The sequence below is a fragment of the Hemicordylus capensis genome, chromosome 3 (genome assembly GCF_027244095.1).
Source record: "Hemicordylus capensis ecotype Gifberg chromosome 3, rHemCap1.1.pri, whole genome shotgun sequence".
Taxonomy (NCBI): Eukaryota; Metazoa; Chordata; class Lepidosauria; order Squamata; family Cordylidae; genus Hemicordylus; species Hemicordylus capensis.
Window position 1 is genome coordinate 221,578,977 of NC_069659.1, and position 25,286 is coordinate 221,604,262.

General features: G+C 43.2%; 1 protein-coding gene across 16 annotated transcripts in view; it reads left to right on the top strand.

The window, feature by feature from the left end:
- Nucleotides 1–25,286, top strand: part of GRID1 (glutamate ionotropic receptor delta type subunit 1) — a 1,034,570-nt gene that overhangs the window by 807,893 nt on the left and 201,391 nt on the right. For all 16 annotated transcript variants that reach the window (XR_008318672.1, XM_053305288.1, XM_053305300.1 and 13 more), the window contains one exon: nucleotides 10,005–10,178. Coding sequence is in view for 15 of the 16 variants with exons in the window: in XM_053305288.1 (XP_053161263.1) it covers nucleotides 10,005–10,178 (174 nt within the window). In the remaining variant the exon portion in view is untranslated. The remainder of the gene's footprint in view (nucleotides 1–10,004; nucleotides 10,179–25,286) is intronic.

Consider the following 25,286-nt stretch of genomic DNA (forward strand, 5'->3'; position numbering starts at 1 on the left):
TGGCTGCCTTAGCCCTGTCTTGGCTGCTCGTGAGAACAGCCTCTGTGTCTCATTGTGAATGGTTGCTGATCCTGATTTAACAAAGGGATGATTTAACAAAGGGACACTGCTGTAGATTTTCATTTTGTTCTTCCATTTATAAGCCTCTCAAATGCGATGCCCATAAGGATGCGCTTCCTTCCTTTAAAAGTCATAAACATAAATAATAAACAATCACATTCTCTCTATCAAATAGGGTATCCTCTCAAGCCTTTAATGGCATGTGCCCCAGAGGCATATCTAGGGAAAATAGCAACTAGGGCAAGCACTGAAATTGCACCCCCTGTCCAAACATCTGACACCCATCTTTCAGATAACTTTAACATAATATCAGCTGAAAAATACAAGTCAAGCTCGTTAATCTTTTAATATTTCAAAAACTATTTAGCAGTGGACGTAGCCAGACCAAAAAATGCTGGAAAACGACAAATTTCTGTATGCTGGGGCTCATGAAATACCCAAATACTATGTGGAGGTGTACTTGGAAAACTAAACAGAAGTGCCTGTCTAATTCTCTACTATGCATTGTAGCATCACTATTACATAAGTTTTAAAAATCAATGGAGAATTTGACTTTTCCCAGATACTCTGAAAATAATTAAAGGATATGCAGAGTAAATTGTGTCACTGCTTGGAATATATTCTAGTCTTTCAGAAAGACAGTTAAAATGAGAGAAAGAGAGCAAGAAACTCCCAGTGGGCCTTAATACTAAGGATTTAACAATGATTTAAAGACAAACTCACCATTAATAGCCATATTATTAAGATATCACATTTAACTCACTTATCACAAGAAGCAAAGTAAGAGCAAATGAATTCAATCCTAGCTCATAAGCTTCAGCTCAGTATTCACAAGACCTGATTCTCTGTACATAGTGCCAAACTGAATATGAGTACAGTGACTTATATTATATTAAATTTTAAAATTATTTTTTCATCTGTAGCCCCTTCAGGGGGCTTCCTAAAGGCTGTGGGGGGGGTCTGCAAAGGTTCCCCCTCCCCCGCTGGCCTCTGGGGCCATGCAGGGACCATTTAAGCATGTGTGGTGGCCATTTTAAAAAATAATTTTTTAACAAAAAATGGCTGCCCAAAACAAAATGGCTGCTGTGCATGTTCAAATGGCCTCTGCAAGGCCTGGCTTGTCCTAGGGCCTCACAGAGGCCATTTGAGCATGCGTGGTGGCCATTTTGTTTTTGGCGGCCATTTAAAAAAATTTTATTTTAAAAAATGGCGCCCCCTTCAAGTGGCGCCCGGGGCACGTGCCCTGTCTGCCCTACCCTAGATACGCCCCTGATGGGCCCACATTCTCTGTAGCTTTACAAGGGTAGAGCAAAAGCTCCACCCTCGCAGGAAGCCAGGACACCCGCTCCATTGTTGTTCCGCAGCCCAGCGTGTGGGGAGGGTGATCAGGAAGTGATTTTCACTTTTCCCCCTCCTCCCTGCAAAAGTCCTGTCTATCGCCAGGTGTATGTCCCTATGGGTTGCGCAGCACTCTGGCTATAAAAAGGGCTTTTTGGGGAGAGGAGAAATGTGAACATCACCCCCATATCCCAGTTAGGGGGCTGAAGCTGAGAGCGAAGTGACTTGCCTAAGGCTACGTAGTGAATTCATGGCAGAGGCAGGAGTTGAACTGGGTAAGTTCTGATTCACAGCTCAGTCTCTTAACCACTATACTACACCAGTAGCCTGAACAAGTACTCTCATTAATCATTACTGTCATTAATCAGGTGTGCAGAAGAAATAAGGCCAAGAATAATTTTGAGTAAAGAACTCGATACTTTCGGGGCTTTTTGAGAGGATTGTTGTGACAATTCCTTTCCAGCTTTGGCTCCAAGTTTTAAAACTCCCGAGTTCGCTCTGGGAGGTTGATTGCTATTCAGCCCCAGTGCCATCTGCACCTGCTTAATTTCCCCCTTTGTCCCCTTAGGGCTACTTTCTGTTTATTGTCATACTTGGCATACAAGTGGAAACACTTTGTCATGTAGAGGGCAAATGCATTTCATAAGTGGAAACAAATCAAATCACATTCTTTATTGCACTCACAGACCAGTACAATAGAAATATATACACAAAGTAGAAACAGAGTTCCTTTGAGTCTCAAAAGTAGTTTATACAATCAAGCAAAATCAAGTGGTAATGCTGTTCTTGAGCTGTACCACTTTAGGATGCTGTGAAGGAAAGAGGCCTTTACCTCTTCTTTGTGTTTTTCAAATTTTTATTTGAATTTGCTCACTCTCTATGTTCTATGCATGAAGAAGTTCTTCAGGGGGTCAAATGTTCACAGCTCCTGTTCTGCAGTTTGGTTTCAGAGGAAAAAGCGTTTTACTGCTTAATTTTTGGAGAGAAGGTTTGATTTGATTGGATGTTTTTAAAAACAGAGGGAACATGTTTCTTTGGATTGGTTTGTTTAGAAAAATTGGAGGGGATAGAGAGAATAAAAGGAAGCTTGGCTGCAGCAGAGAAGGTAGTAGTAGTAAGACCCCAGCAGGAGTTACACTCAGAGCCTGCATTTGGACATCTTACAAAACCAGAGTTACACATGGCTGTGGTTCATGTAACTGCATGAAACCGCAGTTTGGACCCTAACTCAAACTGAGGGTTCACTCATCTAACTCCAATTTGAACACAGTTTGAAGTGATGTTACTGCTGCTCAGGCCTCTGGTTTGCAGCTGCCTACATTACATCCAAATTCTGTAATGGAGGCAGTCTTCTCTGGGACGAGAGTTGAGGGAAGGACGCTCTTCCCTCAACTGCCGCGGCTGTCCATCAATGAAAGGAGGAAGCCTGGCAGCCAACTCCCCATCCACTCTGCAGTCTCACAGACTTATGTCTGAATTCAGACAGGTAAGTGTGTGGCGAGGTGGATGGAGGGAGAGGAACAGGGAGTCCTGGTTCTGTGTTATGTCTGAATTCAGCCAGAGAGGAGAGACATCTTAGAGACAAGAGCAGAGTGAAGAGACAAGCGGACTGGGGGCAGTCAGAGGGAGAAAGCTTGAAATCACTGAGCTGGAATCACTGCAGCACAGGAGAGGCAGAAACTGCTTGGCTGTGGCAGTGAGGGAGCCAAGCCTCCTTCTGAGGAAAGAGGGAAGCTTTGAGGGAAGCTATCTTTTGTACTCCTTTGAGACTGTTTCTGGGTCTAGCTTACATCGGCTATTGGACTTGGTTATTCAATGCTCTTCTTGTACTTTTGCTCAACTTCTGTTTTCACATGATATCACTGCACTGTTTTGGAACTAAGAAGATATTGAACCAAATAGACTGAGGGAGATAATGAAGAAAATAGGGAGGGATGTAGCTGGAGGGCCCTCTGGAGCTGGGGGCCTGTGTTCTTTGAACCCTTTCATTCAATTATAGCTACGCCCCTAGTTTCAGTAGTGTCTCTGTCTATTATTTTCCCAACCCTACAGCTACATGCCTAAAATGCATTCCCTTTTGGTAAAGCAGAGGGACAGAGGCTGCAGTGACTGGAGGGTAGAACCAGTCAAAAGAACTCTGCTTGATGGCAGCGAGTTGTTGAAATGCAGGGCCCGCTGAGGTGGTACTCTCCATAGATGCAAAGGTGATGAGTCTGGATGCATTTCATGGGTACGTGTCCCCATGGGGGAAAACCCACTTTGCACATAGACACAAAGGGCAACGTCCAGACTGAGTTACTAATGACTAAATCCCCATGATCCACCGCCTTCTGTCAATAAAAGCATTGTTGGTCCAGAAGGAGCCTTCAGTGTTTCTGTGCTGAAGGCTTCTTGTGCAGCAGATCGGGCACAGAAAGAGAGGGGGGAGTGATCTGCACAGCTCTTCCCTTCTTCCAAAAGCCCTTTCTTTGTACACATATATGTTCCCGAGGATTGGACAGCCCTCAGGAACAGATTTCTAAAAGTGGAGAGGGAAATGGGAGGGACAGGAGAAATGCAAAAACTGTTCCACCCCCCCACCACACACACCTAGTCTGCTGTGCAAAAAGCCTCCAGCACAAGAATGCCAAAGGCCCCTTCTGGAACAAGAGCCCTTTTTCTACTGCTGGAAGGCTGAAGATCATGTGAGCCCCTGTAATTATTTGGACTTTACTCATTATCTCGTTGATTTCCTAGTGCCTAGTCATGACTAACTAGTCTGGATGTTGCCCAAAGTATGTAAGGAACAAAGCTAGGTTGAATACTTATGGAGATGCCAATTTTGAGGGGATGCAGGGGAGTTTTAATATTTTTTTATACAAAGCTTCAGCTGCTGTTCCAAGTTGGCTTTTTATTTTTAAATTATTAATTACATTTACATCAATTGACCCACCATTAATACAAAAAGCTGTTTCTTCTACAAAAATCCAAAATACACATCTACCCACACACCCACCCCACAAAAGACTGAAAATTGGCAGAGATATACAAAAATGGGCTAAAGCTACAGGTTAAGTCAACCATAACAAATAATTACTAGAACCCCATGGTCATTTGCTTCACAGTTTGAGATAGAAAATAGGTATGAAAACGAAATATTTATTTTTGCTACTTTAAAAAATAGAGGCACCAGTTTATTTCTGTGACAGCACAAGTTGCATGCTCTTAGTAACAAGATCATCTTTCAGAGTACTGCTCTTTTGTGTAAGCTACCTGCAATTTTTATGCCTTTGGAAAAAGGATAGATGGTTGGTACACCCTAAAAAGTGTTCACATAGCTCCAGATTTAATAGATGAAAAGAGGGACAGTCTTGTGTACTTTTAATCCTGTTAATCTCACACCAAAGATCACTGCTTGATCCCCTCTGAATGCACATATTTGAAGGAAGGTGTTTTAAAGGTTTTTTTTAACCCACTGTATGCTGCATTTATTTGCTTTAAAATGGTCCAGATGGTTCAAGATGAATCTTGCCAGCTGTGTGTTGTGTGAAATTTCAAGCTGTGCATGCATGATTCTGTGGTATTCATGCACATAAATTTGAATATGCTTCCACCCTTCATTCACATGAAATTTCGGGAGAGCCTCATTTTGACCCTCTATGAGCAATCATCCATTTTATGAATAAACTAGTGACTGTTAAGCCTGTTACATTAATGGGCGCTAGAAGAATTGTGAACAGGGGAGCCGGCTGCGCGCCTCAAGCGCCGCTGCCGCCTCTGGCCTCCCCGCGGCCAGGCCGGGCCCACCGCCTCTGGCCTCCCCACCGCCTCTGACCTCCCCGTGGCTGGGCTGGGCCTGCCGCCACCACCTCTGGCCTCCCCGCCGCCGTCTCTGGCCTCCCCGCGGCCGGGCCAGGCCTGCCGCCACCGTCTCTGGCCTCCCTGCGGACCGGCCGGGCCCGCCGCTGCCTCTGGCCTCCCCGCAGCCAGGCCGGGCCTGCCGCCACCGCCTCTGCGCCACGCATGCGCAGAACACCCGCAAGAGACACGGACGCAGGTACCTTAGGGTTTTATTATATAGGACAAGATGGAACCGGATCTCCAACTCACTTCTTTCTGCTAATGTAAGAAAGATGTGCATGTTTCATTCAGCATCTTGCCTCCAGAACATACATACACACACACAATAAAAATAAAAATAAACCAAAGCAAGCCATCAGTATACCAGATTTGTTGGATCTGCACAGTGGTTCTCATTGGTGTGTTTTCCTAAAACTAGTTGGATGTGTTTTCCATTTCCAGTATGCTTTCAGACAGTCTTATGGAGGTACTCCTATGCTGTTAAATCATAATAAATAAACAAAACAAAACATGATGAAAATATGGATTTTGGATATGGATTATTCACAGGAACATCGAACTAGGGATTTGCGAATCGATTCTGGTTCAAATCAATTTGTACCTGAATCTAGCTGATTCGGGCAATTTGGAAACAGAACAAATCACCCCTGTGGTCTATTGGCTAGATTCGGGTTAAAATAATTGAATCGTGCCAGATTCTATTTGAATTGATTCGAGATCTGGATTCCTCCTATAAATTTCCCCAGAGTCCCAGCTTTCATTTTTTAAAAAGCACATTTTGCTCAATGTCCACATCTAAAAGGGCTATAGCTTAGATTTTTTTTAAAAATGAAAGCTGGGGATCCATGTTAGAGTTGGGATAGGGCGACTTCGAATCTTCACTATTTCATATGGTAGAAATTATACAAAATCAGTAAAAACTAAAAAAAAAAAATCATTAGAAATTGACCAAGTGCCCCACTGCCATGAAATTTGGGAGGTGGTTGGTAGGTAGCAACCATGGGGACCTACCCACCACCCAAATTCGGTGCCCCTAGAACCTTAATAAGTGGTCTGAACTGATCCAAATCTGAATCAAATCAAATCCAAATCAAATCTGTGGTGATTTGGGGGGACAGATTCAGACACAAAATAAATCAGGGGTGATTTGATTTGTGCACAAATCGAATCAAAGAACTGGATTAATGCACATCCCTACAAAGAACTGAGATCCCCTGATTCAAATCAGGGGTGATTTGATTTGGGCACAAATCGAATCAAAGAACTGGATTAATGCACATCCCTGAAAAGAGCTGAGATCCCCTCTCAGTTCAAGATCCCCCTGCTAACTGAGCAAAGAGGCACCTTTTTAAAGTGGTGATCCTCTTTATTGAGCAGGGGGGGAGCATTGGCCCTATCCACCTCCAGCACAGCATCCCTCCAGTGGCTATTGCTGGTGTCTGTCTTATGTTTCCTTTTTCTGATTATGAGCCCTTTGGGGACAGGGAGCTTATCTATCTATCTATCTATCTATCTATCTATCTATCTATCTATCTATCTACCAACCATATTTATAGATAGAACAAATGATGGTATAAATGATTTTGTTTGTTAGTTAGATTTATATCCCACTCTTTCCAACAGGCTCAGAGCAGCTTAAAGCATTGTTTAAAATGAATAATCCTGTTCCAGAATTCATCTCCTCCTCCTTCTCATTTTGAATGAGGAAAAAGGTTAATGGGGGGAGGCTCCAGAAGGTACTTGGTCTTTCTAAGGCCTATTGTGAGACCAGCTTGGCCCTCCCCCTACACTGATTCCTTGCTTTAGATCAATTTTTCTGTCCATAAGTCTTCTTTTCCACACCTAGTAACAGCTCCAGAGAGGCTATTTTTACTGGAGCTATTTTTACTGAGGCTATTAGTATGGGGGTGGGGGGAATGTTAACCCTCTCCTGGTCCATGAGCCATATCCAAATAGAGTCTCCGGTGGGTTCTTTTTCAGAAATAAAAAAGATATTGGGAGTTCTGAACATAGAGCTCCTACAGCTCATCTTCTTTGGTCTGTACATAGTACTGCGTGTATTGTTGGTTTTAGTTTACTTTGTGTTTTTGAATAAACTCATAATAGAATAATAATTGATTTAAAAAGTGTCCCGGCCAGTCCCACAGATAAGAACACATAAGACTGAAAAGGTGGCAAAACATGACTGACAGCTCCATGGTTAGCACCTAAGGACAAGTTGTTCTGGCAAGGGTTAGAAATACACGGAAGCCTTAAATACCTCTGTACTCAGGCTTACTTCTCTTGGGCTCTATCTACCTCTTCACTTGGAGACCAAAGGCCTTCTGGCCTGGAATCTGGCATGTCTCTTCTCCCTCAAGTCTTGCCTAGCTCATTGCTGTTGCTGGTGTGCAGGCACCAAGGTGTCTAAGGTTTCTGGTGACAGATGGCTGAAGAGGGCTTGAGCTCTGAGAGCACTGTTCTGAGGGCCTTCCGTTCTGGAATTTCCTCAGGTTCTGGATCAGTGTCAGGGCATGGGCTGAGTCTAGTACTGGTCCTGCCTCCTTGGGGTGATGCTGAAATCACACACTCTTGTTTGAATACATTCCACAAACATATGGAGCTATCATAGTCCATTCCCAACATTTTCCTCTCCATAAAGATAAATCTTGGTGAAATAAACTACTATGCCACAAGTGCAGGTGGGGAGCAAAATGGAACAAGGTGACTCATGCCAGAAGTGCTTGCATAATGTCAGCTCCTCCTAAAATAGGCAGTTTAATGAGGTGGAAGGTTCTCAGAAAATGTGGATATTCTGGCAATATTCCATGGAAGCCTGTCACTTTTAAAAAAACAAGAAAGAAATAAGATTTTTCCTTGACTTATTTTGAAAATAATAGCTAATGAGTTGTTGCTTTATTTAGTTTATAAACTTCAGCAGGTTTTCCATTAATATTTTACAGTGTGGATGGTATTCTGGTTCTTCAGTATATTATGTCAATAATAATATCAATTTATATGTAGAAAACCATTGTGGCTAGCTATGGATGTATTCCATTGTATTAATGATCTAGTGGTGTCAGACCATAAGTCCATCTAGATCAGTACTGTCTACACATACTAGCAATGGCTTCTCCAAGGCTGCAGGCCGGAGTCTCTTTCAGCCCTAACTTGGAGATGTCAGGGGGAGGGAGCTTGGAACCTTCTGCAGGCAAGCATGCAAATGTTCTTCCTAGAGCTCCCCCATCCTCTAAGGGGAATATATTTCATGGAAACCTGTCACTTAAAAAACAAACAAACAAGGAAAGAAACAGGAAAGATCACTTACAGTGATCACATATAGAAGCTATTCCCCTGATCACTAGAAAGTGGGCTAAGGGAGTTTAGCCCGCTTTCCAGTGATTACAGGAACCCAAGGCAGCTAGCCCGCATAATTCCCCCTCCTCTTAAATAAAGTTAATGGAGCAAGTGCTCTGTTAACCTCATTTTTCTGCTCGTGTGTTACCGTGGTGTGTAGCAATGCACGAGTAGACCCCTGACCGGGAGGCTGCGGCTCAGGGGTCTTTCCAGGATGCCCTGTGTGCTTGCTCTCCCTGCAGACCCAGGAGAAGATCTTCTCAGGGATTGTGAGAAGAGCTGCATTGTCTCCTATTCAAATGCAAACCAGGGAATGTTGTCTCCTATTCAAATGCAAACCTGCTTAACAAAGGGTACAATGCATGCTTGCTACCACAAAACCAGCTCTCCTCCCAATATAGCAAAGTGATGAGAAAACAGAGGACCTACCCTCTGTAGGTCCTAACAGGGATTAGTAGTCAGGTGTCTGTCTTTTGCTAGGTTGAGGGAACACAGAGAGAACACAGCAGTAGGAGCTCAGAGAAAGTCTGAAGCTTGAAAAACCACTCTGGTATAACTTAAGGAAGTACTTAGGTAAAACGATCATTATTCTTCATAAAACAGCTCTCTGAATGTTGAATGAAGAATAAAGTCAGGCATACAAGTGTCATTGAAACACAATGCCTTCTGTTTTAACTATTAACATGCATGTATTTATTACACTTATATCCCACTGTTCATTTGGGAATATTGAGCAACTTATATGGGCTATTAGAAGGCAGTCTCTCTCCCAGTCAGGCCAGATGTTTAGCTTTAACAATATAAAAACATCATATGCTCTGAAGCCCAATGTCTTCTGTTTTAAAGAATGCCATCAAAAGACAGGTGCTGAACTTAATTTTTATTCTTTGAAAGCCTTGAAAAAAATAAATTTGCACAAGTTGAAGATAATTGGAGGAGAGAGAGATATGACACTTCCTAGGCAAAGAATGGCCTTTACATTGGCTCAGTGCAATGCAATTCCATCAGAAGTGTTAGCAGGAAGATTCCGGATAATTCCATATTTAGAGCGAACATGCCCCTGTGATTCAGGTGCTGTGTTCTTACATTGTGTTTTTTTAATCAAGAAATCCTTGGCTTCTTCATTACTCCTGTATTACGGACCTTATCAGGTTGCTCAGAAATGTAATGTCACATATTTGCTCCTGGAGCAGAATTCCAAGATCATGCTTAAAGTTGCTAAGTCCTGTGCCGCTGCTTAAAGAATAGTGCAGGATTTGGTAACTCACTCTGATTAATTGTTTAAATCAGTTTTATACTATACTAATTTAGTTTTAATTACTTTATTATGCAACTATATTGAAGTGTGTTTGTAATAATTTTTGCTGGTCAAGGACAGAAATACATATTTGATTCTGATTTCTAATGAATTCATTTTTCCCCCCTTGTAGGAAATAAGTGATAATGAAATATTGGAACTGGTGCACAGTGCTCTTGGGAGGATGACAGTCATAAGGCAGATCTTCCCTCTGTCAAGAGAGAACAATCAAAGGTGCATGAGGAACAACCACCGAATATCTTCACTCCTCTGTGATCCACAAGAAGGTTATATTCAAATGCTTCAGGTCAGTAGCATGTCCAGTGAGCAAGAGAGCCTAACCCTTCTCATCCACTTTCCTGGAAAGAGCACATGACACTTGGCTTTACTAGTGAAGTTTCACAGGAGCATGCTCTTTAGTGCTCTTTTGTTTTAATATGCCATAGCGGTTTGCTGGTGGGCCAGTTCGGATGACACACAGACATGATAAGGATGGAATTGCGCCAAGCGTACATCTGCTGTGGACAGAGGACATCCCAATGCACTTTCAGTGTGTGCCTTTAACATGAGAGGGGGCTGCTCATTTGAGTCCTCTGTCTATATGCACGCCCAAAACCTGATTATCTGAATCAACCTTGTGAGAATTTTAGGAAATACTCATAACCCAACAGAACTGTCATAAACTGATGGATTTCAGTGGATGGTGCACTGAATTCTGGATTGGAACTTGAAGCCAATATCTTTTAAAAGTCAAATGAGGCTTGCTCAGCTGTCATAGCAATTATTTTGAGAATTATTTTCCTCAAAAAGAAAGAAAGAAAATAGGGGACTTATTTTTTTTATTTTTGGTAAATCCAACATTTGAATGAGCAGAGATTATCACCTTATTCAGACATTGCTTTGTACATGTGTACAGATGCTTGTGCACATGTACGTGTTTTTTTGGTGTGAATTATTGTACACCCATTCTTCTTAGAACCTGGGTACAGGCCTCCTGAATGCAGTGTACATATAGCAAGTGAACTACTGTATGTGATTTACCATCATGTGTGAATGTGTGTACAGTTCTGTTTATGTGTGTGCTGTGCATAGATTGTACATGTGTTGAACAGGTGAACAGGGTTTATCTACTTTGGGAATATGGTCCACCCAATTCAGAGATTCAAAAGGCTTTTTTTAATATATTATTTGGAACAGTGTACCTGCTGCAATCTCATAGTCCACCCAATAATCCACCCTCATTGGTCCACCCAATCCAGAAATCTTTATATATTATAAAGATTCTTTATATATATAAAGACTTCTTTATATATTATTTGGAACAGTGTAGCTGCAGCAGTCTCATAGTTGCTCTCTTATCCATCCAAGTAATCTCTGCTTTCCACCCACATGGTTAGGAGTGCTTACATTGTTAAGTACCACTGTAGTGACACAACCCTGATGGGCACTGCTTACACAGTGAATAAACATATGGTCTGTCCTGAGCACATGGGCAAAAAATATAAACATTACTGCAAAATGCATTGAGGGGAGGGAGCAGCCATGCATCTCTGGAGAACACACAAACATGCCCTACATGTGTTTCAGTTTGTTGAGAAAATCCGTAATGACTAATTCTCCAAGTTTTGAGTGGTTTACACTTGCAAAAGTCCTTTTCTTTTCCTTCCGATATGGTGGGTTCCATCATTCTTCAGGACTGAAGCCCTTAACATGAAGTATTATTTTCAAAGGCAGTTTTCAAATGAAATATGGTAAGGAACCTAGAAAGTGAGAGGTGACCTACAGGAGTATGGCAAACGAGACAAAGTGTCCCAGAAGTGCCACAAGACTGAGCCCCCCCCCACATATTATTACTATTGGATTATTCCTAATTGCATTTGATGGCGGGGGGGGGGCGTTACAGGGGGAAGGCCCTAATGCTATGCTTTGCCCTGTTCCCCAGGTTACATCTCTGCAGCTCTCTTGGTTTATACTGTTAGTGCTTTCCCCCCATCTTATCCTGCCCCCCAGTATATTTTCATACCATGTTGGGGAATCATCATTAAAATGTCCATAACAGCTATGCCTTGAAATGATTTTTGTATTCTGAATTTACACAAGAGTGGATTATCCTGCTCTCCATAGGGTTACTTTGGGCTGTTATTTATTTCAAATATATAAATAGCAGAATGTTGTTTGTCAATTGTTTTCTGTTTTCTCTGCTGGATTGGAAATGGATTTTAACCTGGAATATACCATAGTCATTAGATCGGTTAATATATATCTGTCCAATCTTAGTGTTAGCTGTTGCTGACTGCATTTTTAAATGAGTTTGTAATATCCAGGTAAATTTCTGCCAATTTCTTATTCGATCTCTTATTGTAGCAAATAGATACAACTTACTTTAATACAGGCGAGGCTAGTAAAGAAAAAATGTTTGCTGGTCACAGCATATTAACTTTAATCTGAAAGAATTAATTAAACTCCTTGTGGAACGATTTAGTTCTGAATATCCTCATGAACAGCACACAAAGCTTTTCTTTATAGGTGACAAGCCTTGTAAAGTTCAGTCTGACAAGCCTTGTAAAACTGTCTGTAAAGCTCAGACAGTTATGTGAGTTCTTCCTAAATCTTGTGTGCTTTGAATGTGCAAGGTCCACCGTATTCCATCAGTTTTCTTGCCAGCATTGTGCTCTTATCCTTCTTCTTCTTAGGCAGGAAATCATTTATTTGTGAATTCTCAATGGTTTCTGCTTTCTGTAAAGTCAATGACCAAATGACCCACGTGGGAAGTGTGTTTCTAATGACACCATTCCTTGATCCAGGACAGCTCTTAACAATGCTTTATATTTAGATTTAGGCTACAGTTTAGTTCAGTCCTAGGCTGGGGGCAGGGCAGACAGAGAACAAGAACAGGAAAGCAATCTGAATTGCCTTCAGTGGTGCCTTTTTGTATGGACCTTTGGGCCCAAGTCCAGAGCCCCATAATCTCCCTTCATGGGTGGTAGGCCCTGTTAGTGCCACCAGGAATCTCTTCCCTCCCCCGCAGTGTTTCAGCTGATCAAATGAGCTGGTGTGCCGGCTCTTTAAGCAAGCGCTAGAGCAAAACGCATTCAGCTATCTTTGACTCTTTCAGGCTGAGCTCGGAGAGCCAGCCTCTGCTGAGAGTGGAAGGGCAGAGGAGGAACCTGGAGAGAAGGCTCATGGGCTCTACCATTTTGGAAATGTGCCATTATCTCTACATCCCCACATTCAACTGAACACAAACAGAAGGGAACAGGAGTGCCCTGGCTATCCATGCTCCACACACCAACAAACATGCATTGTGGCCATGCCCCTGAATGAAGTGCTTGACTGCAGTGCTGGGAAAAGTGGGGGACTAGAGGAGCATGTTGGTATCGCTAACCAGCATGCCCCTTCCTCCTGCTCCATGTGTTCAGGCTGAACTCCTGAATAGGATTAAGGTCCATTTCTTAACAGAAAATATACTGCTTGATCAGCCTCTGTTAGACCTTTTCCATTCAACATGTGAGGAGGGTGTAAGTGTGCCTCTCATTCCACTCTCTCTCTCCTGGTGGGACCCATAAGATTCACCCCCCCCCCGACTACTCCAACTGGTTACCCAAGGGCTCAGAAGGAGAGAAGAAGATTGGTGATCAGCCATTCTCTTTCTCACTGGGCAGCCTGTGGTTAACATACATTACTGCTGAGAGCTGGCTTGGCAGCAGTACATGTGAAAATGATCTCAATATCTTAGTGGATCACAAATTGAACATAAGCCAGCAGTGTGATGCGGATGCTAAAAAACAAACCTAATTCAGTCTTGGCAGTGTAACAGAGGCACAGAATCCAGATCATAAGAAGTAATTGTTCCACTCTATTCAGCAATGATGTGCAGAGATGTACAGTATCTAAAATACATGTATTTTAAAATATGTATTTTCAATACTTTTGTATTTGGTATCTAAAATACTTTTCAGAACAGTATTTTGGATCTAAAATACGTTTGTTCAGGTATTTTGTATTTTTTTAAGTACATTGCCGAAACCAAAATATATCAGCCAATCATTGCTTAGGGGTTTTTTTTTGCTTCGGGAGCTACCTTTTTATTGCAAGCAAGCAGCCCATTAGCTTCAGCAAGCTCGAATGCTCAAGTTCATCAGCCAGTTGAACAACCCAGTCAGTCCTGTGTTGTCTTTGTAGCAATTCAGCAAGCAAGTTCTTAGGAGGCACACCCTTTCACGCTAAGATTCGATTATCTGATTAGAAGTAGTATAACAAGGAGAAAAGCAAGTGATAACTGGCTTGACCACTTTGAAATGACCAGGCTAATGTCTTCAGTGATCAGTGAACACACTCATTGGGATGCACATTCCACCCCCACCCCCTTGGAAGGTGGGAGGGTTTGCAGAAATGTGGATTAGTTGAGATTTGCCTACACATTGTCCTTCTCTGGTCTACAGTACAGCACAGCAGTCAGCAAAGCACAGTTAAGAGGGGAAGAGGTAAATAATTATATTATCTTCTTAAAAACTCTTTGCCAACACTTTGGGTTCTGGGCTGATTCCCAGCCAGCAACTACCCTGTTTTTTAGGTATCTGGGGGATGGGGGGCTGTTCTATCCTGGGTACTCTATTCTTTTGTAGGATTGTGGTGAGGGGGAGAGGGGGAGATTCTCATTTGCTTCCTAATTGCAAAGAGGTGAGAGAAACTGAGAATCCTTATGTTTGTGTGGCTGGAAAAAAAGTCCTATGTTTCCTGTGTGTAGAGTCCAATGCCCATCCAGTCCAGCATCCTGTTTCTTACAGTGGCCCACCAGATGCTTCTGTGAAGCCCGAAGGCAAGAGGTGAGGGCATGCCCTCTCTCTTGCTGTTGCTCCCTTGCCACTGGTATTTGGAGGCATCGTTCCTCTGAGGTGCCTACATACAGCTTTGTAGGAATAAGAGAAATGCTTATATCTGTCATGCTAGATAGCTGAAAATGCTCTGCTATGCTTTTTGCATGCTTGTTTTATGGGAAGTGTTTGGGGATCTGATCCTGTGTATGTTTTGTACTTTGTTGTGCTAGCCCTAGTATGCACCATAGGTTTGGTTATGTAGGCTACATGATGAGTTAAGAGTATAGTATTCTCCAAAACTCACTGGTGATGTTTAAGCCACCCTGACATTTTGGATGTTGTGTGTTGTCCCATTTTCAGCCGTGTCCAGCAGCAGAACACTTTCCCCACTGGAACAGGGTGTGTGTGTGTGTGTGTGTGACAGAATGGCCCTTTGTTTGGCTTTAAAACACATTCCAGTTTCATATCAGAACTTCCCTCAGTTCCAAAAGCCAGTTTTGGCCTGAGGCTACACCCACTGCGTTTGTAGATTTATTATCTCTCACTTGTTTGTCAGGAATCTTTTTCCTATTGTTTGGGAAACTGTACCTTGAGGGAGAAACATTAAGCTTTTGATTGTTTTGCATATCTCCAAGTAGGGATAGTAAACTCAAGTTAGGTGAGGGGAGGGACTTGAGGTTGCTGTTTCCAACATGCTACTTTGGGGTAGGGATGTGCGTTTCGTTTCGGATACAAAAAGTTTTGTGCACAAAACAGGCCATTTCGGCTGTTTTGTAGCCAAAACAAAACACCCAATGCTCAAAACAGAAAATTTTGTAGCCAAAACAAAACGTCCCTGTTTCAGATACAAAACATTTTGTTGTTTTGGCTGTTTTGGAACTCCATTTTGCAATCGCAGAAAGTCTTTCTCCTTCAGTCTCCATTTTTAGTTTTGACATCTGTTTGAATTTCCAGGCCTTCCAGCCCACAGATTTGCCAGCGAAAGCATGGGCTGATCTGCTGGCAATTGCCTCCTTATTCCTTTTAAGCAAATTTAAGGGTAAATTTTACCCTCATTGGCTAGTGGGGCAGTGTGCATTTACCCTCATTGGCCAGTAGGGCAGTGTGCATTTCATTGTTGTTTTTTCACACTGTTGTGTGTATATCAATTGTATTTCGGGCGGGGGGGATGTAGATGTGCATGACCTTTGGAAATCTGCCTGATTTTTTCCAAAGCTCTGCTGTTGTTAATGTGTGATGTTGATGTTATTTGGGGTGGATTCAGGGCAGAAAGGGGGCTTTGGGGGCATAAGAGTGGTTCAGGTGGTAGTGCCCCAATGGGTGCCTGCTGCCACCCAGATTCCAAAGGAATTGGGAAAAGGTCTGGTTTTTAAAGAATTTCTGAAGTTGACATGTCTTTGGGGCAGATTTGGGGCAGAAAGGGGGCCTGAGGGGCAAAACAGTGGGTTGGGTGGCAGTGCCCCAAGGGGTGCCTGCCACAACCCAGATTCCAAAGGAATAGGGCAAAGGTCTGATTTCTTAAGAATTGTTGAAGTTTACGCTTCTTTAAGGTCCCCCCCCCAGGGAATAATGGAGGTTTCAGCAGACCCATAACTCCACCTGGGGGGCACTGGGGTGGCCGGGAGTGATGGTGAGTGGTGTAGTGGTGGTGCACATAGGGTGCCAACCACCCCCATGGGTTGCTAACCCATTGGGTGCTGGGTTCTGTTGTTTCTGAGGTGTTCTGAGTGTAGATTCTCTGGTAGCGTATGAGATTTTCAACGACAAACCATGAATCGACTCTCATATGCTACCGGAGAATCTGAATCTTCATCAAAACATCTCAGAAACAACAGAACCCAGTACCCCGTGGGTTAGCAACCCATGGGGGTGGTTGGCACCCTATGTGGTCTACACCACCACTTGCTCTGGGCCACCCTGGTGCCCCCCCAAGTGCAGTTATGGGGCAGGAATTATGGAGGTCCATCATTCCCTATGGGGAAGAACTTTACAGACACACAAACTCCATTACATCTTTAAAAATCAGCCCTCTGCCCAATTCCTTTGAAATAATTCTGGCAGCTTCCTTGCCCCCACTGGGCACTAGCACCCACCCTACTCTGCTCTGGGCCACCCCTTTCCCCCCAACATGAAGCTATACTTTTGCTGAAACCTCCATTCTTCACTATGGGAAAAATCCTATACTTCAAAATTTCACCAAAAACCAGCCCTTTGCCCAATTCCTCTGAAATTTGGGTGGTAGTTTCCACCCATTGGGCACTACATGTATGTATGTATTGGTTTATTTTGGCCCAAGGCCAGCATAACCCATTGGGCACTACCACCCACACCCACTAGTTTTTCCCTGGGGCCATTTTTTAAAATCCAAAACGTTTCGGATTTGGATTTTGCAATTTCAAACAAAGAACAAAATGGGGGTGTTTCGGATTGGCTGATTTCAAACAAAGAACAAAATGGGGGTGTTTCAGATTCCGGCCAAAAACAAAACAGGAAAAAAAAAGCACAACCCTACTTTGGGGTTAGTTTAGCTTTGTTAGCTGAGACCAGGCTGCATGGCTCCTGGGAATGTGCAGACTTCACCACGATGCAAGCTTTGGTCCTCTGAACTGCAATTTGAGACCTAAGAGCTACCAAGCCTCATGTCTAACACCAGATAGGAAGAAAGGTATCTTGCTTGTGCATTTTTACCATTTTGCTTTGGTTGCCTGTGAACTGCCCTAGTTTTTATATCTACGTAAATAAACTAGCTTTTGATTGTTTTAAACTTTATCTGGCTGGAAGCGTGCTCCGTTCTGTCTCCCTATGTGCCTGCTCTGACTACATGCTCTAAAGAGGTTTTAAGGCATTTTGTCTATATCTTGAGTTCGCCTTGGTTCTTCATAGAACAGGGAAGGTTTTGATGTTAGTTTTGTCTTATAGGAGACTGGTGGCAGCTCTACTGGAGGATTCATTTAATGTTTTAGATTGTGCACCCAATTTACATAGTGAAAGTATATTCAATTTTTAAAACTATGTGATCAATTTCTGATGAAGAGTGATTTCTAGAAATATAAATAATGAATACATATAGATGAATACACCTGTGCCTCTTCTGGGGACTGAGTTTAGCCATATGAACATAGGAAGGAACATAGGAAGCTGTCCTATACTGAGTCAAGCCCTTGGCTCATCTAGCTCCATATTTTCTACACAGACTGGCAGCGGCTTCTCCAAGGTTGCAGGCAGGAGATTCTCTCAGCCCTGTTGCTGCCAGGGAGGGAAGGGCACCTGGAACCCTCTGCATGCAAGAGTGATCCTCTTCCAAGAGTGGTCCCATCCCCTAAGGCAGGCCTGCTCAACTTCAGCCCTCCTGCAGACGTTGGCCTTCAACTCTTATAATCCCTGGCTATTGGCTGCAGGGGATTATGGGAGTCGTAGTCCAAAAAAAGCTGGGGGGGTGCTGTTCAGCAGGCCTGCCCTATGGGGAATATTTTACAGTGCTCACACATGCACAGTCTCCCATTCAAATGCAAACCAGGGTGGACCCTGCTTAGCAAAGGGAGAATTTCATAAGACCTCTCCTCCCATATACCCTGTGCTGGGCAAAATGAATTGTTCTCCCCATATGATTTGGCCATATGATTGTTTCACTATAAATACAACTTGCTGCTCATTTGACTATGCCACACCTATAGGATTGCAGTCTTTGTCATGACTAACTTTCAGTTATTTCAGTGGGTCTACTCTAAGCAGGATTAACATTGGATACATCCCAGAGTACCCAGAATGTTGGGGGCAATATGCTAAATCATTGTAAACCGCTTAGAGAGCTCCGGCTATAGTTCGGTATATAAATGTAAGTGCTATTGCTATTGCTATTGCTAACCTGTTGTGTTTTGATTTCTGTTGATATACTTTGTGTATATTCACCGCCCCCTAGCCGCCACCGCAGAAAAAAGCCTGCAGTCACCCATGAAGGGTGGTGAGAATGGAGCAACATAGCAAAAAGAAGCAGAGTATTGTTGTTTTGGAATTATTGATCTGATTGAGTGTTTAAAAAGCTGGAAATACTCCAGTTTTTGCAGGACAAATCCAAGCACATTAGTATGTTGGATGGGTATCCCATTGTCCGATGACTATTTTTAAAGATATAATACTAGTCTAACATCAGGTGGTCCTGTAGAATGGTTGTTTTCCTTGGCTGGAATGATTCACAGCCCCAGGAGGCACAACTTGAGTGTCTTAATCTTTGAAACACTTGCATTTCTTAAAGGAAACGTGCACGCGCGCAAAGGACTACTGGGAGTTTTTTTTAGAGCAACATCGGGGAAGGGACAGCAGGGAGGTATCCTGATGCCCCAATTACTCGTTACATTACGGCACCAGAGCAGGAAAGCGGCGGGAGGGGTAAGTAAACCCTCCCGCCGCTCTTAAAGCTACCCCCCACCCCAGTGCCGGACCGCAGTGTGGCGGTTCCGTGCACACCCCTAGCAGGCAACCTTTGTTCTTCAGCTGTTGTTGAACTCCCATCATCCCCAGCCACCATAAATTGTGGTTAGGGGTGCACTAGAACAATTTACCCCTGTTCTAGTGCAACAGACTCATGTCCTGACATCACAATCTTGGGCATTTCCTCACCCTCTGCTAGCAACCCCAATGATGTGCATGAAATGCAGTTCGAGCACAGTTCAGGAACAGGGCCTGGAAGCTTTCCAGCTACCCCATGCTGCCCACTGCCGGAGCGGCGTGTGTGCCAAGAAGCCCCATGTGGCATCAGCATGCACATGGCATCCGTGCATCCACGGGCACCATTGGAATGATGAGCAACACCATGTTGATTACACAAAGGGCGCCCGTACCTGGGCAGATGCCATGAGTGTGCTGACATCATTCAGGAAGCTGCATGGGGCAACAGAGAGCAGGTAAGGACCTGCTCTTCTCTTTCTTAAGCTCCCGGGCTCAGCTCCCAAAATGTGCTTGAACCGCAGTTTGAACCACGGTTTGTGGATATCCTATTTCCTCACCCTCTGCTAGAAACCTCAGTGATATGGGAAGAAATGCATAGCATCCGGACATGGATACTTTTTCCTAGCAATTACAGAGGACGAGCAATTAAATTTTTATTTTATTTTATTTTAGTTTTCCATTTTATATCCCGGTCTTCCTGCAAGGAGCCCAGAGCAGTGTACTACATACCTAGGTTTCTCCTCACAACAACCCTGTGAAGTAGGTTAGGCTGAGAGAGAAGTGACTGGCCCAGAGTCACCCAGCTAGTATCATGGCTGAATGGGGATTTGAACTCGGGTTTCCCTGGTCCTAGTCCAGCACTCTAACCACTACACCATGCTGGCATGTGCTAGACCTTTTTGACAGCAGCCACACATTTAATATTGCATATATCTCTGGCCTTCACCTCCTGAGAAGTTGGCACTAACCACCAAGGGGATGTGGAACTCCTACACCGTTAAATACTTGTTCTACCAGGGAAGTGGTGGTAATGTACTATCAGAGGCACCGATTTCCAAAAAGACTCCTGCTTTATTGTTCGCTGTAGTGTGCGATGCAGATCATCCATTACTTCCTGTAATAATACATTTACTAGCTAAGGTATAGGTTTTCTGTTATTACTGAAAAATAATTTCACAGTTGTATGCCTTTGGTTCCACTTTTTTATTTGTTATTTCTTTTCACATCTTTTATGTGTACAGGAACTATTTTACCTCAACTCAGTTCACTCAGGTTTTTGTATTTAAAATATGGCATGAAAGGACCTGAGGCATCTGATATTACTCAGTCTAAGCCCCAAATATATGAAAGGCATTTATAATATCCTGGTGAATTGTGAGGTTAAGCAAATGAGATGGGAGCTGGAAAGTTCCTGGTTCAAACTTTACCTTAGCCATGAAGTTATTTGGTATCTATAGGCAAGTCACCTCCTTTGTCTGCAATATCGGGACAATATAGGCCTAAATTACAGCATTGTAAAGCTTTGTGTGATAATGTATATGAGGTAGGGGTGTACATGGACTGCAGTTTGAGTACTGGTCCAAATTTGGACTGGTTCAGTCCAGTTCAGCCAAACCACGGATCAGTCCGGCAGTTCAAGGCAGCACCAGGGGGAGTGACGAGTGTCACCTTTAAAAGTAAAGACACAGGTCCTTACCAGCATTACCGCTGCTCCAGGCACTATGGAGGTACTCTCCCCATCAGCCCATGTGTGGCTCATGGCTACAACACTCACTGGGCCTCTGCACATGCATGGAGGCCATTTGCCTGGTCAGCAACACCATGTTGACCACACAAATGTCCTCAGCACATGTGTGGAGGCTAGGTGAATGACAGAGCTGCACCGCCATCACAACACCATGCTGACCACGCAAATGGCCTCCGCACATGGGCGGAGGCCTAGTGGGTGATGGAGCTGTGCCACCACTATGCGTGGACTGCTGGGTGGAGTGCCACCGCAGCAGGAAGCTGCCTAGAGTGGCGGTCACACTGGCAAGGACCCGCGTCTTGACTTCTAAAGGTGCCACTCATCGCCCACTGCCTCGAACCGGTTTGTGGTTTGGCCGGACCAAATTGTTTTGCCAGACCATCAGAAAGTCTGAATTCAGACCAGTTCTCGAACTGCAGGCTGCACACACCCCTAATATGAGGCACAGCATGTTACAGCCAACAGAGCCCCAAACAAAGCCTTCCCGTGCATGTTGGACATTTGGAATCCAACCTGGATTCCAGGAAACAGGTGGTGGCTGTGATCTTGCAATCCCAGTGTGAAGGGTGGGAGGAAGGTAGCCCACAGGACTGGAGTTAAAACAGGTGAGAGAAGCAGTGGCTGCCTTCCCCCTCACCTCTTCATCAGAGAATTCAAAGGCATAGGATCCGTTTATTGATTGCGACTTGGCAGCACTAGTCAGAAATGAGGAAAGAGCGGAATATTCTGAGGCTGCTTGCTCTTATCTCTGAATGAAATGTAATCAGTAATAGTGTTGTAGACGTTTGTCAAAGGAAGGCATTTCAGGAAGCCAGTTAAGAACCACTTGTTCCACAAGACTTAATTTTTCATGCCTGTTGTATTTATTTACAGGAGCCACTGCAAAGGATCTGTCAGAATTTATGTGTGTGTGTGTGTGTGTGTGTGTATCTATATCTATATCTATCTATCTATCTATCTATCTATCTATCTATCTATCTATCTATAAATTTATTAGAAACATTTAATATACAGCCCACTCCGAAAACTCTGGGCAGTGTACAAAAACATACAGAGCAAGACAGCATTAAAATTACATTCTAAATTAAAAACTAAAGTAACTAACAAAAAGAAAAAAACCAAATAGGTAAACTACAGGGTAAAAGCCTGGCGAAAAAGAAAAGTCTTCAGTAGAGATTTAAAAATCAATAAGGAAGGAACTTAACGAATCTGAAGGGGAAGGGAGTTCCAGAGAAGTGAGGCAGCAACCGAAAAGGCCCTTTCACGGGTCCTAGCGCCCCAGTCCTCTTGGAAATCAGCGACCAACAAAAGGGCCATTTGAGAAGATCTGACCGGACGGTGTATAACTGGATAGGAGAGGTGGGTCTGTAGGTAGACAGGTGCCAAACCCCGCAAGGCTTTGAAGGTCAAAACCAGGACCTTAAATTGAACTCGGTAGCGAATAGGCAACCAGTGCAATGACTGCAGGAGAGGTGTTACCCTGTCATATTTTCTGGCACCCATGAGTAGGCGAGCCGCTGCATTCTGGACCCGTTGTAGCTTTTCTGGACCGGTTGTAGAATTAGTATCCACTATGCAAACATGTTTTACAAATCAAAGCATTCCTTTGATCTCATCCTGTCACCATTAATGCATGAGCCATTTTGTTGTGGCTGCAGCACAAGAGGAGCTTGTGCTGCTTCAGCTAATCACCATCTCAGGCATCCTGTGCTATAGGCTACTGGCACAGAACCATAGCTCTCCATCACACTACCTGAACCACTCTATGCTTCCCCTTAGTACAAGAGTGCTCTACTTCTTGCAAAACCTTTGCATGGCAAATTTGTACCCTGCGGTGGTCTGGAAGGAGTCTTGGCACATTAGTGGCAGTGGGCCACATCTGGGCCAGCCACTGCCTTGGGTATGGTACCATGTATTGGGAAGATACTGTGTGAACAACTCTTGTTGCATATCAGTATTAAGCTGCAAGCTTGATCTTGGCTACAGGCTGAATATTTGAAGGTACTGAAAGAATGCACTCAAATAATATATTTCTCCTGACCCACCATGTTGGCTTTTTATTCTTTTGAAAGGAACAGGGATGCATGTGAAGCCACAGCCCCTCTCTCAGCTGTTTTGTGCTAAAAGATATTTTTCCTTCCCATCTCAACATCATCTGTGAGATCCAGTTATGGGGAATAGGTTGTCACACTGACATGAATGAATGTGGCCTGTGGATTGTCATGAGGCGATTGTAAGCAGCACAAATACAGGATGTTGGTGTGACTGTGAATGCCATGAAAGAGTATCTCTTTCTGATCAGAGAGCACAAGCCAGGCCCTTTTTATCAGTCAGGTTTTTGATACACTGAGAAGTGCCCAGGGGATTTGGCTGAGATTAAATTTGTGTCCCATGATTACTCAGAATCTTTGTTACTCTTGGAAGGATGTTGATTCTGTGTTTAAAAAAAAATGGGGAAAAGGAGTAACTGGCTGAAGGACACTCATTACTTGAAGGATATAAACAATAGAGATGGAGGGAAAAAAATGTTTAGGTGGGGATATAACTGTGTGTGAAATGAAGAAAGGGAAATCAAAACAGAGTATCAGTGAATATTCCTTGACAGGGTGATCCATTAAACAGTGGAAATGACTGCAAGTCTTGTCACTTGAGACTTTTAAAAACTAGAATGGACAAAGTACTTGAGAATAACTGTGTTGGGCGGGGCGGCGGCACCTGACTGTCAAGTGAGATGGACTGAACATATCTGAATGGTCTTTTGATTTTTGCCATTCTGAGATATTCAAGAAATAAAATTATTAAAAACAATTTTAAAACAATTACATTGTTTAAAAACAATTAAGTGATTATAAAAGAGCTGTTTATTTTTTCAGTGAATTTTACTATAGTGCACTAAGTAAAGTTATGCAGGTATTGGCTAACTACCATAATGTAAAATATTAAAAATATTTAATGTTTTTATCTTTTGAGATTGTTGTTTTACTTGTTTTGTTTTGTGAATTTTAACTGTCTTATATTTTTACATTCACTGTGTTTAGATTTTGTGTACACCGCCTAGAGATGTCTATTTCAGGCGGTATAGAAATATGATGAATAAATAAATAATGAATAATGTCACAGAAAGGAGAGGCAGGGCAGGCAGAAGGGTCTCTGGCTATCATTGCTGCTTTGAGCCTTGACAGATGATGAGTAGAGCAGCCACAAAAGCAAGGAAGGGTAGAAGACAGAGGCCGGAGCTTATAAAGGCGGCATTTCAAATTAAGCCAAGGCCTAGGAAAGAGGGAAGGTTAGGAGTGTCCAGAGGATGGCCGGGAGGAGTCTGAAAGAGGAAGGAGCTGGGGTGGGGACAACTGAAGGGCATATATAGATTTGAAATATCCAACCAAATCTTTACTTGAGGGTATCTAGTTTCTTAAGAAATTTTAAGCTTATATTAATACAATTATTATTGAGTAAATATGTTTTCTTCTACTGTGTGTTCTAGCATGCCCAGACAGGAGCTTCCCGCATGCCTGACAAAGCATTCTAGCACATAGCTAGACGTGTGATCCAGGGAAAGAAAGTACCTTACCATCTGCAGCACCCTCTCACTCATGTGGAGAGCCATCTGTGCAAACTAAACAGCCCATGTTGGTGCTCCGCTGGTTGCTATTAGCCATGTGGGCAATTAGGAACTGACTATGCCCCATGTGTTGCTATTACCTCACTATTATCATCATTACAGTAGCTGCTTGTTACCTCTTATAGGTATCTGCAATTACTATTTTTAACAAAGCATCAAAATATTGCATGTATTATTTTGAAAGGGTTGCTGAGCTTTGTATAGTTTAATCAGACTATCTTTGTTTGTATCTATACTGCTCTTAATTTATATTGTTTTTATGTATTTATTGGTGATTTTTTTTTAATGTTTGCTCCTCTGAGGGTTTTTTTTAACTAAAGAATGGGACAGAAATTCATTATATAAAGTTATAATATTCAACAAGCACACTCAAGTAAACTATCTCAGAAACAGGATTAAAAGCAGAAACTGCCATGAATACACAATTGATTGCTTATCTATTAAAATCAGCATGCTTATGAATGGAAACCCGCCATCGCTCTCTTTCCCCCTTCGCCTTACTTTTCACCAGAATAGGTCTGGCTGCCACAACGTTCTCCTGAGCTTGAGCCATTTAGCTTGCTTTGGGCCAGTTAAAACAGAATCAGATTGGGAACTCCAGCCCTCCCACAGTGGCCTCCTGCCAGAGGGCAAAGTAGCTCACAGGAAGAGCAACTGTCCATGTTCATGAAATGGGGCCTTCAGCCGAGGACTCTGGAAGCGAGACCCAAACGCCTTGTTCCTACACCACAAGGATGGCTTGATGGAGGAGGGAACTGCTGTCCTGATATCTGCTGCACTTCA